Below are 14029 nucleotides of genomic sequence, written 5' to 3'. Positions count from 1 at the left end.
TGAAGATTTAAATCATCACATTTGTCATTTTGATTTCAACGAATCACTTTAATGTTTGATTGCTTTTGGAGAGTTTATCAAATGGTTAACACCAGCATAGCTTTTCTGACAGCAGTGGTGGTGTCAGCAATAAGATTCAGTGCAAAATTTTGTGCTAAACGTTTTGCAGGTCAGATTTAATGCAGGTACACCTACCATTTTTGTTGACCTCCTTTTTGGAAGCTCAGCATAGTGAGCACTTTGGTCTGCATTTGTCAATTTAGGCAAAAAGCTGTGGTTGCATAGTGGTTATCATGCCTGTCTTGCAACCAAACGGGTGCAGGTTTCAATCCCACCTTTGGATCATCCTGGATTGGCTACTTGGAATTCTAGCTAAATAAAAACAAAGCCTCTGTAAATGAGAGTTACTTGTTTTTTCAGGCATGACCATTTCTTTTATTATGATTGGTAACATAATGACTTAACCATTCACTTTGTTATGTGACAAAGTAAAAAAAAAAATTTTTTCCAAAGATTTTGTTTTTGTTATTCAGTAGGCCATTTGATATTTTCTGACATGGTGGATATATTTACCAAATGAGTAACATGAAAATTGCTTTTTTCAGGACAGAAATGGAGAAATTGATAAAGAAGAGTTAAGGGAATTATTCTTGGATATGTTTCCACATTTTAACAGGTAAAACTTGCATCCTTTTTAAAAAAATCTAAAAATTAATATTGAAAATAGTAGTTTCCTTAGCTTTAGGAATACATGGTTGCTCTGCTATTACAGTCTGAAAGTATGCCCTCTTAATGTAGTATTTCTTTTGTCTAGCCCACATTAATGGGAGGTAAAACAGCAGTCACTTGCAGTTCAGGTTTTGATTGAAGTGTTTAAGTAGCTAATATCTTAATTAACCCTTGATAGATTCTTACTATACGTGGCATGAATCTACGACAGTTCATTTTATGACATTCCTGATTGCTCCCATGATCTTGGACTAATGGGCAGAGTCATACAAAGTTGCATTGAAGGTTCTTGGTTAAAGGTTTTTCATTTGCATACATTTCCTAAACCCCAGTATTAATTTTCCTTTACACTAGATGAATCGTTATGAAGCTAAGACAGTTAATTCCATGACATGATTGTTCTAACTTGGGATCAAGATCACAGTCCGAGAAATTTTGTATTAAAGTTTTGGATAAAGGTTTTTTATATGCTTCTACTTCCTAAATCCCTTCATAGATTTTGCTGATACTTAGGTTAAATCATTATGTAACTAAGACAGTTCATTCTGCAATATCCACTCCCGCCCCTTTGATCTTTTAGTCATGGTGATCGTCACAGACAATTTTCATTAAGGCTTTTGTTGATGTATTTCATTCCCTATTATTTCCTAAAACCTTTGTTGGATTTTCTTCACACTTTAGAAGAATGGTTAAATTTGTTCTTTTGCTGGTTTTTCCTTAGGCCTATAAAGGAATTTGTTCCTGAATTTAATAAAGTAGTTTGATGCCAGGACATTTGATTTTATGACACAAGCTCTTGCTCCTGTGACCTTGGGATCAAGGACTTATATTTCACAGCAATGCTTTGATCATGAGCTTGACTTTGATTCCCTGTCTTTGTTCTTTCACTGCTTTGCTAAGACAGTCACTAATTTATATAATTGTATTGAATGGTGCATCATTTCTTTTGAGAATATTGTTTTTTGAACTAACACAGCATGACACAAATAGGACAAGCCAAAATATAGTGAATGCATCTGACTGATTTCTGGTAGTGTCTTACTTATGCTGACAATTTGAGACACCTTAGATATTTCTTGCACTGTGGTACACTGTGTTTTTAACCTGTAAGAGATAGTACTACACTTGAAGGAATATCTCTTAATTTTTATCATTTGATATTCATATTTGTATGCACAAAATAATTGTTCATTTATTCCAAAATGTTTGACTGGTTTTGTTAATATATTATCAATATTGCTTCATTGGAGAGAGAAATATATCGGGATCAGTCTGTTTCATTTGATTCAAGATCTTCAGCTTTTTTCCAACACTTAAATCTTCCGATTTCACAACAAACTTCCATGTGATGAACATTCTCCAATTGCATTCACAGTGACTTTGGAATATCTATATATTGATATACTTTTTCATAATACCTTGTTTGTGTGTGGTGCTTTACACTGCACTTGCTAGTATTTTAGTTAACAAAATTTCAGTTAATAATTATGTCAACAAATCTCAGACAGTGGAGGGGACACAGGAGTATCATGGTTGTTGTAAGGGCCTTTTCAGTGCAGCATTTTCTGGAATTAGTTGCATTTAATTAAAATGACTAGAATTTTTAGTCCTAATAACTTTTCTGAAGCCAATTTACACCTCTTTGCTTTGTCATCCTTCACAAAAGTCAGTCTCTGAACTAAAAAACATCTTATTTTCTGTTTAGGCTTTAACGCTGCTTTCTGTTGAATGCAGAAGTAACATTCTTCACTGGTTAGCTAATCTCCAGGAGAAGTCGGAGAAAAAATGTTAATGATTTTCTTAGGGATGACAGTAGGATGTAATAACAGCTGATTGGCTCAATTAATATAGTGGTATCTTGATAGATTATTATCATGTATGTGATAATCATAATGACTCTTAAACAGTTCATCCTGTGTCATGCTGGCCTGTTCATTTGACTTTAGGATCCTGGTCACAGTCAGACAAGATTTGAATTATGAATTTGGTTCAGGCTCTTTCGTTTGCTTTGCATATGTATTTCCTGACCCTTCACTTGATTTTATTCATTGAGTGGATCATTATAAAGCAAAGACTATTCATTCTTCATTCTGAATATGCAGGCCTAGGCCTTCAGTTTGTCCCTCAGATTTGTAATGTAAGTGGATATAGCTATCACTCTGTCTCCCTGTCTGTACATAATAAACATTTTCATTTTTGGAGCATAGCTCCCAAACTGTTCAAGTTATCTGTAGAAAACTGAGTAGCCATATTGGTCCAGATGTACCTTATGCTATTCCCAATTTCAATATATTTTATGTTTTAATCTGTCTGTCCATGTATTCTGTCTGTCCATGTATCCATTCTGCACTTTCATTTCTGGAGTGTAATTCTCACAAAGTTTTTCTATGAAATTTGGTGTACGTATTGGACAAGTGATCCAGATATGCTTGATATGGTTCACATTTCAATATCTTAGGTTTTTGTCAATTTTTCTGTTCATCCAGTAATATATTATCTTCACTTTCATTTCCAGAACATAGCTTTCAGACTATTAATGGTAATTCTATGAAATGTGGTACACATATTCAACAATTATTGGTCCAGACATTCCTTATGGATATTCACAATTTTAAGACATATATTGTTTTAATCTGTCTTTCTATCCATCCATCAATCTAGCCATTATCTAGCTGTTTATTTCTGGAATACAGCTGAAAACCTGTTCAAGATGTATACATCAAAACTGTAAACTAATTGGACTATCAGCCCAAATGTGATTATTTTTATTTTTCATTAGTTTTTATTTTTCTCTGCATTTCTGTCCATCCATTCATCCATTATCCACATATTAAATCTGAGGTCAAAATGCCAAAACTATTTAAAATATCTCTGTGATACTTGGTACAAATATTCGAATTGCATTTTCACATTCAGAATTCTTTCTTTTAATATTTTTGTAACATTTTTATTTGTTGGTTTGTTTATTCATCCATCATGCACACATATTTTTGGAGCGTAATCTCTATTTGAAATCTTGCATTAGAATAGTGATCCAGATATGCCTTTTGCTTTTCACAATTTATTAGTTTCAATATTTCTAATGTTTTTGTCTGTTTTTCTGTCCATCACTCAAGCAGTTATCTGCACTTTCTTTTCCAGGCCAAAACTTTAAGACTTTCAGATATGTCCGTGAAAATTGGCACACATATTAGACTAGTTGTGTAGATGTGCCATTTGATTATAACAATTCTTCAATTTAAATATTTCTTACATTTTTATTCAGTTGGTTGGCCTTCTATCCATTATTTGTACCTTATTTTCTGGGGCAAGCTCCAAAACCATCTAAGATATCTCTTTGAAATTTGGTGCACATAACTAAGTAGTGTACAAATTGAGAATGCTCAAGCATAGAGTACCTTCAAAAGGAGTTTTTACATAAGCTGCATACTGGAGACATGTTATCTCTAGATGACAACAGAGTACTTTCAGAGAGAGTTTATTTTACATAAGCTGAGTATTGGGGACATATGCTATCTCCCAATGACAACAGAGTACTTTTAGAGAGAGTATTTTACATAAGCTGAGTACTGGGGAGAATTGTTATCTCTAGATGACAACAGAGTACTTTCAAAGAGAATTTTTAAATAAGCTAGGTACTGGGAGAAATGTTATCTCTAGATGGCATCAGAGTACTTTCAGAGAGACGTTTACATAAGCTCTGTACAGGTGAGATATGTTATCTCTAGATGACAACATAGTACTTTCAAAGAGATTTTTTTACATAAGCAGGGTACTGGTATAATATGTTATCTTTAGATGACAACAGAGTACTTTTTCAAAGAGAGTTTTTACATAAGCTGTCTATGGGGGACATACGTTATCTCTAGAGTGCTTTCAAAAGGACTTTTTACATAAACTGGGTACTGGGGAGATATGTTATCTCTAAATGACTCTTCTTGGTGAATTTTTTATAAATTCCAAAATTCAGAATAACTGTATAATTCATACAGAAACGTATACTTTGGATTTTTCATTTGGTCTTGTCCTTTTATGTTTCCTTGCAGGAATATGTTGGATAGATATGTGAATGATGAATTCAGAGCCACTGATAGAGATTTTAGCAGTAGTAAGTACCAAATTCATTAATGAAAATTTTCTGACATTTTTATTCATTTTATTTTTGTAACATGAGATAATAAAACAATTATGGAATTTGTTCAGATGCAGACACAACACATATGAAAAGGTAAATTATATAGATTGATGTCTTGAATAGTCAGAAGATATCAAAATACTGAAACGGTTTAGTCATTACTCATGGCTGTTGAAGCCATTGAATTGATGATCATATCTCTCATCTTAGTGTGTTGTCATCATGACCAGTACCAAATTCTTGCCTAAAACATTTGCCCATCACTTTCAAATATTGTGTAAAACTTTAATTATCAAAACATTTTTGTCCATTTATCCTGTGTAGTGTCCTTATGCAAGACACTCTCATTGCCCAACAAAAACTCTCAAAACCATTTGGGTAGCATTAAAGTGGGCTTGGCCAAACAAAACCAGAAATGTTGTTGTGCAGCCTGATGCACACCATTCAGTTTTGTCAGTAGCAGTGAAACCATAAATTGTACCATTATCACAAAACCTATGAGTGGAAAAATTATCTTCACAAATTCAAACAGATCGTATGTGCAGCATCTTCTGTTGATTGATTCTTGGTGACCTTTATTTGTGTTTTTAAAGCTTGACTTTTTAAATCTTATAACATAAGTTACAAAAATATGTTGAAGGTTTTTATGTGATTCCAACATTAAAATGTCTTAGAGGATTCAATTGATGACATTGGTGTTCATGATTCAATTTTAGGATACTTTTCCTTGACTCCAAAAGGTAAATCAGCCTGCTGAGGATTATTATTTCGGAATGTCAGCTAACTATCTTGAATGTTTTCTGTGTATCTTCCCTCATTTTATTTTATACTGTATCATTCCTTTTGCATGCTGAATTGATCTTATTTGGGAAGTTTGTGGCCCACAATGAATGCAGGAATTGGAATAAATTTTTTTATCTCTTGTTGAAAATTAGGGTTTCATTTTGGGGTGTAGGGAAGTAGTTACTAAAAATGCAACACACACATACATAGGGTAAAGAATATATTAGATATAACAGAAATAATGTCTCCAGCTGATAATCATAGGTTTGCATATTCACCCTGATAATCTGGATAAAGTTAGGGTATAGCAACAGAGCTAATGGGAACATTGTATTGGGAATGGTACAATGTAGATGTATTATGTTGCTGTATATAGTTGATTGTAAGTTTGGTCCAACTGCAAATAACATAGACCCAGATCTGCCATCACATAATGTGCCAGAAAATCAAGGTCTGTGTTCTTTGTCTGGATAAACAGAAAATATAAATAAAGAAGAAATTGTTGATTCAGAGGACATTCCATTACTAAAGATAAGTGAAAGTCCGGATAATTGGGGTATGAAGAATCATTGTTTTGGTGTAATGAACTGTAGCAAGAAGAATGCATATCAGAACCAAAATAGTGATGCAGTGTCAGTAACATTTTTGTCACATCTGTGAAACAGGTAAGACAGGGATTACATTTCCACTGTTTTCACCAGTATGCAGTAAATTTGATGAATTTCCCTTTAAACATGAGTGAACATGTGGATATCATATACAGCTGATTTTCCTTGGGCATACTGAAAACCTGTAACAATCATTAATATTAAGAAAACTCAAAAATGAATGACTTCTGTAATTGGGTACTTACTAAGTGACTTTTTGCAATCAAGTTATGAGACTCTTTCATTGATTATCTATTTATCAAAAGCATTGTAGTAATTGCAGATGGAGAGATTGTACACTGGTGGATATGCAGTTTTCAGTATTTTGTGGTAATGTGTCTGCTATTATATTTAGTACCAATACATATGATATAGTGCCATTGTCATAACATACAAGCCTCGGTGTTCATAATGAAGATTAACAAATAAAAGTTTCATCATTATTCATTAAATGTTATTGATTGTAAAACATTGATCATAAACCCATCTGTGGGAACATACTTTAAGGGGTCATTTCATTGATACTGTTCTCACATAAAAAATTTCCCCCTTAAAAATTGAGATTCGCCACCACCACCAGCACCCTGATTATACCAAAGAGGAATTGCACTTCTCTATTAATATCCTTGAGAAATCACAAATCACAACTTTTATGATAGTGTCAGTGTGAAAGTTAGGCTTTTTATTTAGCTCAGTTTCTGTGACACTGTTGTATGTATAGACATGAAACTTGGTGGGTGTATTCATCTCGGAAATTCTGCTCCCCCATGGGTAAAAGTAGGTCACATTGGTCTACATTCCACACCTCTGATTACATGAAGTCTTTGTATTAACTGCTTAAGCTCGGTTTCCTTGACACTTGCATGTTTAGTCATGAAATTTGCAGGGCATTTTACCATGGAGAGTACTGTTCATAATGGGGAAAAAGTAGGTCACAGTGATCTACATTTGCAGTCCTGTGATTATTTTTGCATTAAGCTCAGATTTTCTGGCACTCTTTTGTATACAGTCATGAAACTTGCTGGGTCTGTTTATCATGGTGAGCAAATGAGCATTATTCACCATGGGCAAAAGTAGGTCACTAACCCACTTGTCATGTTCTAGCAACTTTCCAAGCCTTTTAGATAATGCACAGTGAAGCAGGCAGGACATAGCATTCTTAGAATTGTTAATATTCATTATCACACATTTGCAGTATGTGGCAGTTGAAAAGTTTAATCTAGGTATATGTACTGGTCTGTAATGCCTCTGGCTAGTGTTTTCTTGTTCAGGATCTTGTATCTGAAAGACCTGTGCAGTTTGATTTGTTGATTGCTATTGTAAAAGTAATGTAAGTCATGTATGCATTTGGTGCCAACTATTTCAGTAACAGGTATCATTTTTTATTATTTGATTGCACATACCTTTAAATATTAATCATTCACTTTATTTGGATCCTCATACATTCATATTCCTTTGGAAGATTATTATTAACACATCCCAACACATATGGCAAAACTCAATGTACATGGACAATTTTGGATGAAGCCAGCCTAAAGGTGTGATCCAGTACAAACTGGATTGAATGTCACATTCTATGATGCCACAATTACATCTACACATATTGAAGAAAAAAATCTTACTACCCTATATTGTGATGATTTGACCTGACATGCACTTGTCTTGACCCAGTTTAATACCTGACCACCATTGTAAAAGTCCATAGCGATCAAATATTTTTATGTGGAAATTCCTTGATGACAGTTAAGGTGTAGAGCATTCAGTAATTAGGATTGAATAGACTTTTGTTAAACTATATTAGTATTAAATTTTATAACAACACTTAATTTAAGATGAGTAAATGCACCTACATGACCACATAGAAAACATGGCTGTTTTGCCAACAGCATGGACCTAAATCTGAGTGGTATAGGGCAGTGACAGTCAAAATGTATGTTCTTGTTAGTAATCATTGTTAGCAAATGTTATAGACCTTGATTTTATGGTGTGTGAATTTTTTTTCAAAGGATCAGATCCTGGGATGTGTCTTAAAATGGTTTGGTTGGACTAATGATTCAACACATAAAGTGTGTATTCCCAGTGGAAGCTTGGTGAAATAATCTGCATGTGACAAATTGCACATAATAGGGCCATGCAAAACATTGCGTTGTGTTGCTGAATCAGTTTGATAACCCTACTAGCATTCATTCTTTTGCCGAAACAATCGATAAATAATTTGCTTACATGGAGGTGGTCCTCTTACATTAGTTTGCATATTTAGTAATGCAGTTCATGAAATAAAATGTAATCAATATCTTGAGGAAAAAAATCCTTAAGAATTCTGAGGCAAAAGGTTATGGAATTCTTTTTAGAAAAGTACAAAACATAATTGAGGCTATGCTAACTTTTTTGTGGACCTGTTCTAGAATGCATACAGTAAATATTGTGCATTCCCTCTGAGTTTGCATGATCTTGCATTGACTATCAGCACCTGACATGATAATTTAGAGAGCTTAAACATATAGCTAGTGAAAATGAGTAATAAAATACAGTAGAACCTCTCTTGAAAGACCACCCCTTCTGCCAAAGAATTATGGTCTGTCAAGACAGGTGGTCTCATAACTGGTCATACCACTATATGATCAGTAAATCTGTGTATTGAGAATATGTTCTTTCAAGACAGGTGGTCTCACATAGCAGAGTAGTCTTTCAAGACAGGTGTTTGCTGTGGTGAAATTTATAAAGCTTATGCATGTAGTTGAATTTTTACATCCAATTCCTTAATTGGTTGTTACACAGAATGTTCCATATATAATGCAGCATGACATTTCAGGATCTATGTAATATTTTGTGGTGGTGCCAAATCTCCTTACTTGAATCTTCAAACTCAGTAATAGTATGGCAAGGATTGGGAACCAGACTAATATTTGGCCCAAAATAAGGATTGGGAACCAGACTAATATTTGGCCCAAAATCTACATCAAAACTGATGAAAAAGGTACAGATGATCATCAATAAGTGAATATGTTGTATAAAAACAAATATTAAGCTTTTTTCAAAATACCACTTTGATATTGGTTATTTGTAATCATTTCTCATTACAATTAATAAAACTATGGCAAACTTGGATGCAATTTGCTAACTTGTTGTATCCCACCCCCATTATTTTGCATCATATGGTCTCAGCAGAATTGATTTGTGTCCAGATTGATTATTTTAAACCCAGGACAAAAAATTTGCATTAATGTGGTGTTTGAAAAAAAACCTGTAACCTATGATTAACCTGTCGTGGACTAGTTTCCCATTCAGAGCGAATCACATAGATTCAGGTAGCAGCCTGTACTGGCTGTAACCTATAATTAACCTGTCATGGACTAGTTTCCCATTCAGAGTGAGTCACATAGATTCAGGTAGCAGCCTGTACTGGCTGTAACCTATGATTAACCTGTCATGGACTAGTTTCCCAATCAGAGTGAGTCACATAGATTCAGGTAGCAGCCTGTACTGGGTGTAACCTATGATTAACCTGTCATGGACTAGTTTCCCATTCAGAGTGAGTCACATAGATGGAGGTACTAGCAGCCTGTACTGGGTGTAACCTATGATTAGCCTGTGACGGACTAGTTTCCCATTCAGAGTGAGTCATATAGATTCATGTAGCAGCCTGTACTGGGTGTAACCTATGATTAACCTGTCGTGGACTAGTTTCCCATTCAGAGTGAATCACTTAGATTCAGGTAGCAGCCTGTACTGGGTGTAACCTATGATTAACCTGTCATGGACTAGTTTCCCATTCAGAATGAGTCACATAGATTCATGTTGCAGCCTGTACTGGGTGTAACCTATGATTAACCTGTCATGGACTAGTTTCCCATTCAGAGTGAGTCACATAGATTCATGTAGCAGCCTGTACTGGGTGTAACCTATGATTAACCTGCCATGGACTAGTTTCCCATTCAGAGTGAGTCACATAAATTCAGTTACTTTATGCCATGGAGGCTGTGGTTAAGCTCAACTCTCTCTGCCAAGAGAAGCTGTTAGAGGGCTTCAAGGTTTACAAATCACACACATTTATTTCTTTTGTAGTGAAATGAGTTTATAAAATAGTTCATCCTTGTTATATTTAAGAAAAATATTGGTTTTAATCTAAACAATATATGATCCATTAATTCTGTTTTTGAAAATAATGTCTGGCATTTACACACATGGTCTGTATGCCACAGAAGATCACATTTTTTTTTTCTATGATATACCATGAGTTTCATTACCTTATTTTTTATTGCCCTCCCTTTCAGTTATTCTAAATTGAGAATCAGTAACTTTATGCATATAAGAGTATACATAACTGTGTTTCCCAACTGTATTTCTATGAATCAATTCAGTCAGCCTTTTTAACTTGTATTCATCTTTTAGCAGTTCTTGCACATTTTCTGAAGAATGACAGAAATAAAGAACAGAATCCATGTGTTACCACTTTAATTTTCACATCAGGGATGATAACTTTCATTGATTGATGCCAATTGTCCCATAATAAATGTTCAATGTACCTGTCACGTAAACAAGTTCTGCTATTTATAACAAATTAGGTAAATAACAATTGGATAAATAAGTCACAGTGGTAGTAAAAATTTGTTCCAAATTTTAATGGAAAGTAGCAATTGTAGAGTTAAATAATATGTAAAATTGGATTTAATTGTGATTTTGTTCAGACTAATATAGTCATGCATTTATCTTACTGTATTTGCATCTGCTCTTGCATATATCTTAAAAAAAGATGAAAGCAACTTAGTTTTCACAGTATAACAAAACTTGTCTTTAAAAAGGTTCATGACATCGTCAGTTTAAGTGGTTTTCATATGAAATGTAAAAAAACTGTAAAAATAAAGTGTTACTACCAAATTAGTTTCATGTGGAGCATACAGGGTCCTGTGAAAATTCACATTGTGAGCAAGAAATGTCCAGACTTTGAAACCTCCAGTTTCACTGTGAGAGTTTAATTGTTCACAGAATAATAATTATCATAAGGTTTTTTTGTATTGAATAAGGGCCATTTTCTGCACCATCTCAAATTTTCTTCCTATGTTATATGTATGAGATGTCATTTTTTTTATTTCAGAAATACATTTCATGTTCACTTATCAGTTTCCATAGAAACGGCAGATTTAGAAGAAATAAAATTGTAAAACACATGACAATTTTTTAAAGTTTCAGTTAATTTTTAATTGATACAGATAATCTTTGAACTCATCTCTAACTTCAGAATAATGATATGTATTTTTAGCATTTTTGTATGCAGTGATATAATAAAACATAATTAAAATAAAAACATATTTCTAATGGTCACTTGGAACTTATCATAAATAACTTAGCCTTGCAAGTCATCTTAAAACTGGCTCAGATTTAGTTGTACAAATATAGCTGTAATTAAATTTGCTTTGAAACTATTTTTAAAAATGTCTGCTTGCAAGAATCAAACCACTGACTTTGCATGGGAATCAGTCACTAATTACTATTGACTGTTCCACTGACATATGTCATTATAAATTGTAGCTTTTCACTGATGTTTTATTTTTCAGCGTTCTTCTTATTACTGTGCATTGTAAGATTTTTCTGTTTTTCTTTGTTTTATTTTATATTATGTTCCCACCAGTTGTTGTCTCGGCATTCTCAACAATTTAAGAACAGATATTTTTTTGTATGTCCCACCAATTAATCTAGGCAACCAAAACAGTCAGGAACACAGCGTTGGTGAAAGCTTAACTGTAGTAATATTCATATTTGACAATCTATTTAACTTTACAGTTACATGCACACAAAAGTAGAGAAAGCTAACCTGAAGCTTTCATCCTTACGCTAAGGCCTTCATCAGCAGACTGATGTGATCTCTACTGACTGTCAGCGTTGCTCACTGGAATGGGGAGTGATGTTAACAGATTGTCCCAGTCAGTAGAGATCACATCAGTTCGCTGATGAAGTTCTTAGCATAAGCTTCAGATTATCTTTCTCTATTTTTGTGTGTATGTAATTGAAAAGTTAAATACGTTGTCAATTAGGAACACAGCTGACCAATCAGTTTTATACATACCATATACACTTGTGTATAAGTTGCATTCAGCTGCAAACTGTATTGACCCGGAGTTGACATTGCATAAAGCACTGGCAGATCTGGATTTATGCAGTTTGTTAGGCTTAATAATTAAAACAATAGACCCTAATCTGCCTGCATATTTTGCAACAGCTGATCAGGGTTTGTGTTAGTTAAGTTGGATCGTCAATTTATAGGTGATTATATATGGTATATGAAAAGTTGGTTTTGCTTTTAATGGACTCAGGAGAAACAATTCCTTTAATGTGGTACAGTATTTGTTGCCATAGTTTACACATTTGCACCTATGAAAGAAGACTACATCAGATATATTTTCTGCCCTTAAGATTTTCTTTAGGAGACAATTTTTTTATAAAAATTATTGCCTTAGACTCATCGCTTTAACATCAGAGTGTCAAAATTTTGAGAAAATGTTTTCATTAAATGGGGAACCTTGATAATTAATTTTTTTAAATAAATACTGTATTTGTTTATATCTTTATGTACAGAGACAAGATATTTTTAATGTACCTGTAAATTTTGCAGGTATCAGTTTTAATGAATTCCTGGGTATGTACAAGAGATTGTTCCTGTTGTGTAGGAGTGTGGTGTCAGGAGATGTGTCAGATATTGTGACCCCCAGGTCTCCAAATAAATCAACTTCATCCCAACACAGCAAGGTAAGAAAATCAGGACAAAAATCAGACTGCAGTATTTGGTCATTCTGGAAATATTTGTAGTAGATACGTTTTTTTTTTCTTCTTCAGTTTTGGGGGTCTCTTGTAAATGCAAACAAATTAGAAACTTAAAATGTCTCATCAGAATTACATTGTGACCCCACTATAATTCACCCCGTGATAACGTGAATTCAAATATACCGCAGTTGTGGCGTGGCTTAGCTTCTGAAATTGTATATATTCATTCGCACATGAAATAGTATGTGATATAGTGTTTAAAAAATGTATTACCATTTTGGGGAAGAGATTGCTTATGAATTTGAATATAACACAATCATGGCATGGTTCCTGAAATTTAAAATACATGTATGTGTATTTTTCTTGTACCCGGAATTTTTTTTTTTAAAAAGTCCAAGAAATAGTGTGTAAAACCTTTATTATCATCTTGGGGAAGAGTTAACGTATGAATTCGAAAATAATATGATCATGGCATGGCTTCTGAAATTTAACAAATTTCACCAGGTTCTTGAAGTGTTATCCAAAATAAACTTTATCAGAAATGTTACTTATTACTGATCCATGAGTAAAGCCAGTAAATTGTTTTTGTGATTGTCTTCAATTAATTCTGTATACAATCATTGCTCAAACAATAGCCGACGTGTGTTTCTTCATTAACTGCATACACAACCAAGCAGTGGTTGACAAAAGATTCTCACAATTTAATAAACATCAAAAATGAAAACCGCCAACATGTTTGCTGGGCTTTCCGGTGTTATTAGACACAATCAGTTGACCAGTAAATAATGTCCGCTTTATCAGCTGGTCAACTGATAGGGTATGAAATTGTGCATGTGTTCAGCTTTAACAAATTCATAATAGTGACTAGTGACCATTACAGGTCTACTGTACTCAGTTCTCAGGTTTTACATAATGTATGGTGATTGCTTATGAACTAGTTACAGTAAAACCTGTCATGAGCGACCTCTGCTATGAG

The 14029-nt window shown here is 33.7% G+C and overlaps 1 protein-coding gene across 3 annotated transcripts in view; it reads left to right on the top strand.

Moving 5' to 3' along the window:
* LOC149801227 (centrosomal protein 43-like) overlaps window positions 1-14029 on the top strand; it is a 112390-nt gene that overhangs the window by 28649 nt on the left and 69712 nt on the right. For 2 of the 3 annotated variants that reach the window (XM_089955296.1, XM_089955294.1), the window contains 4 exons: window positions 606-676; window positions 4776-4837; window positions 5581-5604; window positions 12905-13038. In XM_089955296.1, the coding sequence (XP_089811422.1) occupies window positions 606-676; window positions 4776-4837; window positions 5581-5604; window positions 12905-13038 (291 nt within the window). The remainder of the gene's footprint in view (window positions 1-605; window positions 677-4775; window positions 4838-5580; window positions 5605-12904; window positions 13039-14029) is intronic. The other variant, XM_089955295.1, reaches the window with a different exon arrangement.

This window comes from Sinohyriopsis cumingii, chromosome 4 (assembly GCF_028554795.1).
Source record: "Sinohyriopsis cumingii isolate HCF-2022 chromosome 4, ASM2855479v2, whole genome shotgun sequence".
Lineage (NCBI taxonomy): Eukaryota > Metazoa > Mollusca > Bivalvia > Unionida > Unionidae > Sinohyriopsis > Sinohyriopsis cumingii.
The sequence above is the reverse complement of the archived record's forward strand: the minus strand, read 5'-3'. Positions and strand labels throughout refer to the sequence as shown.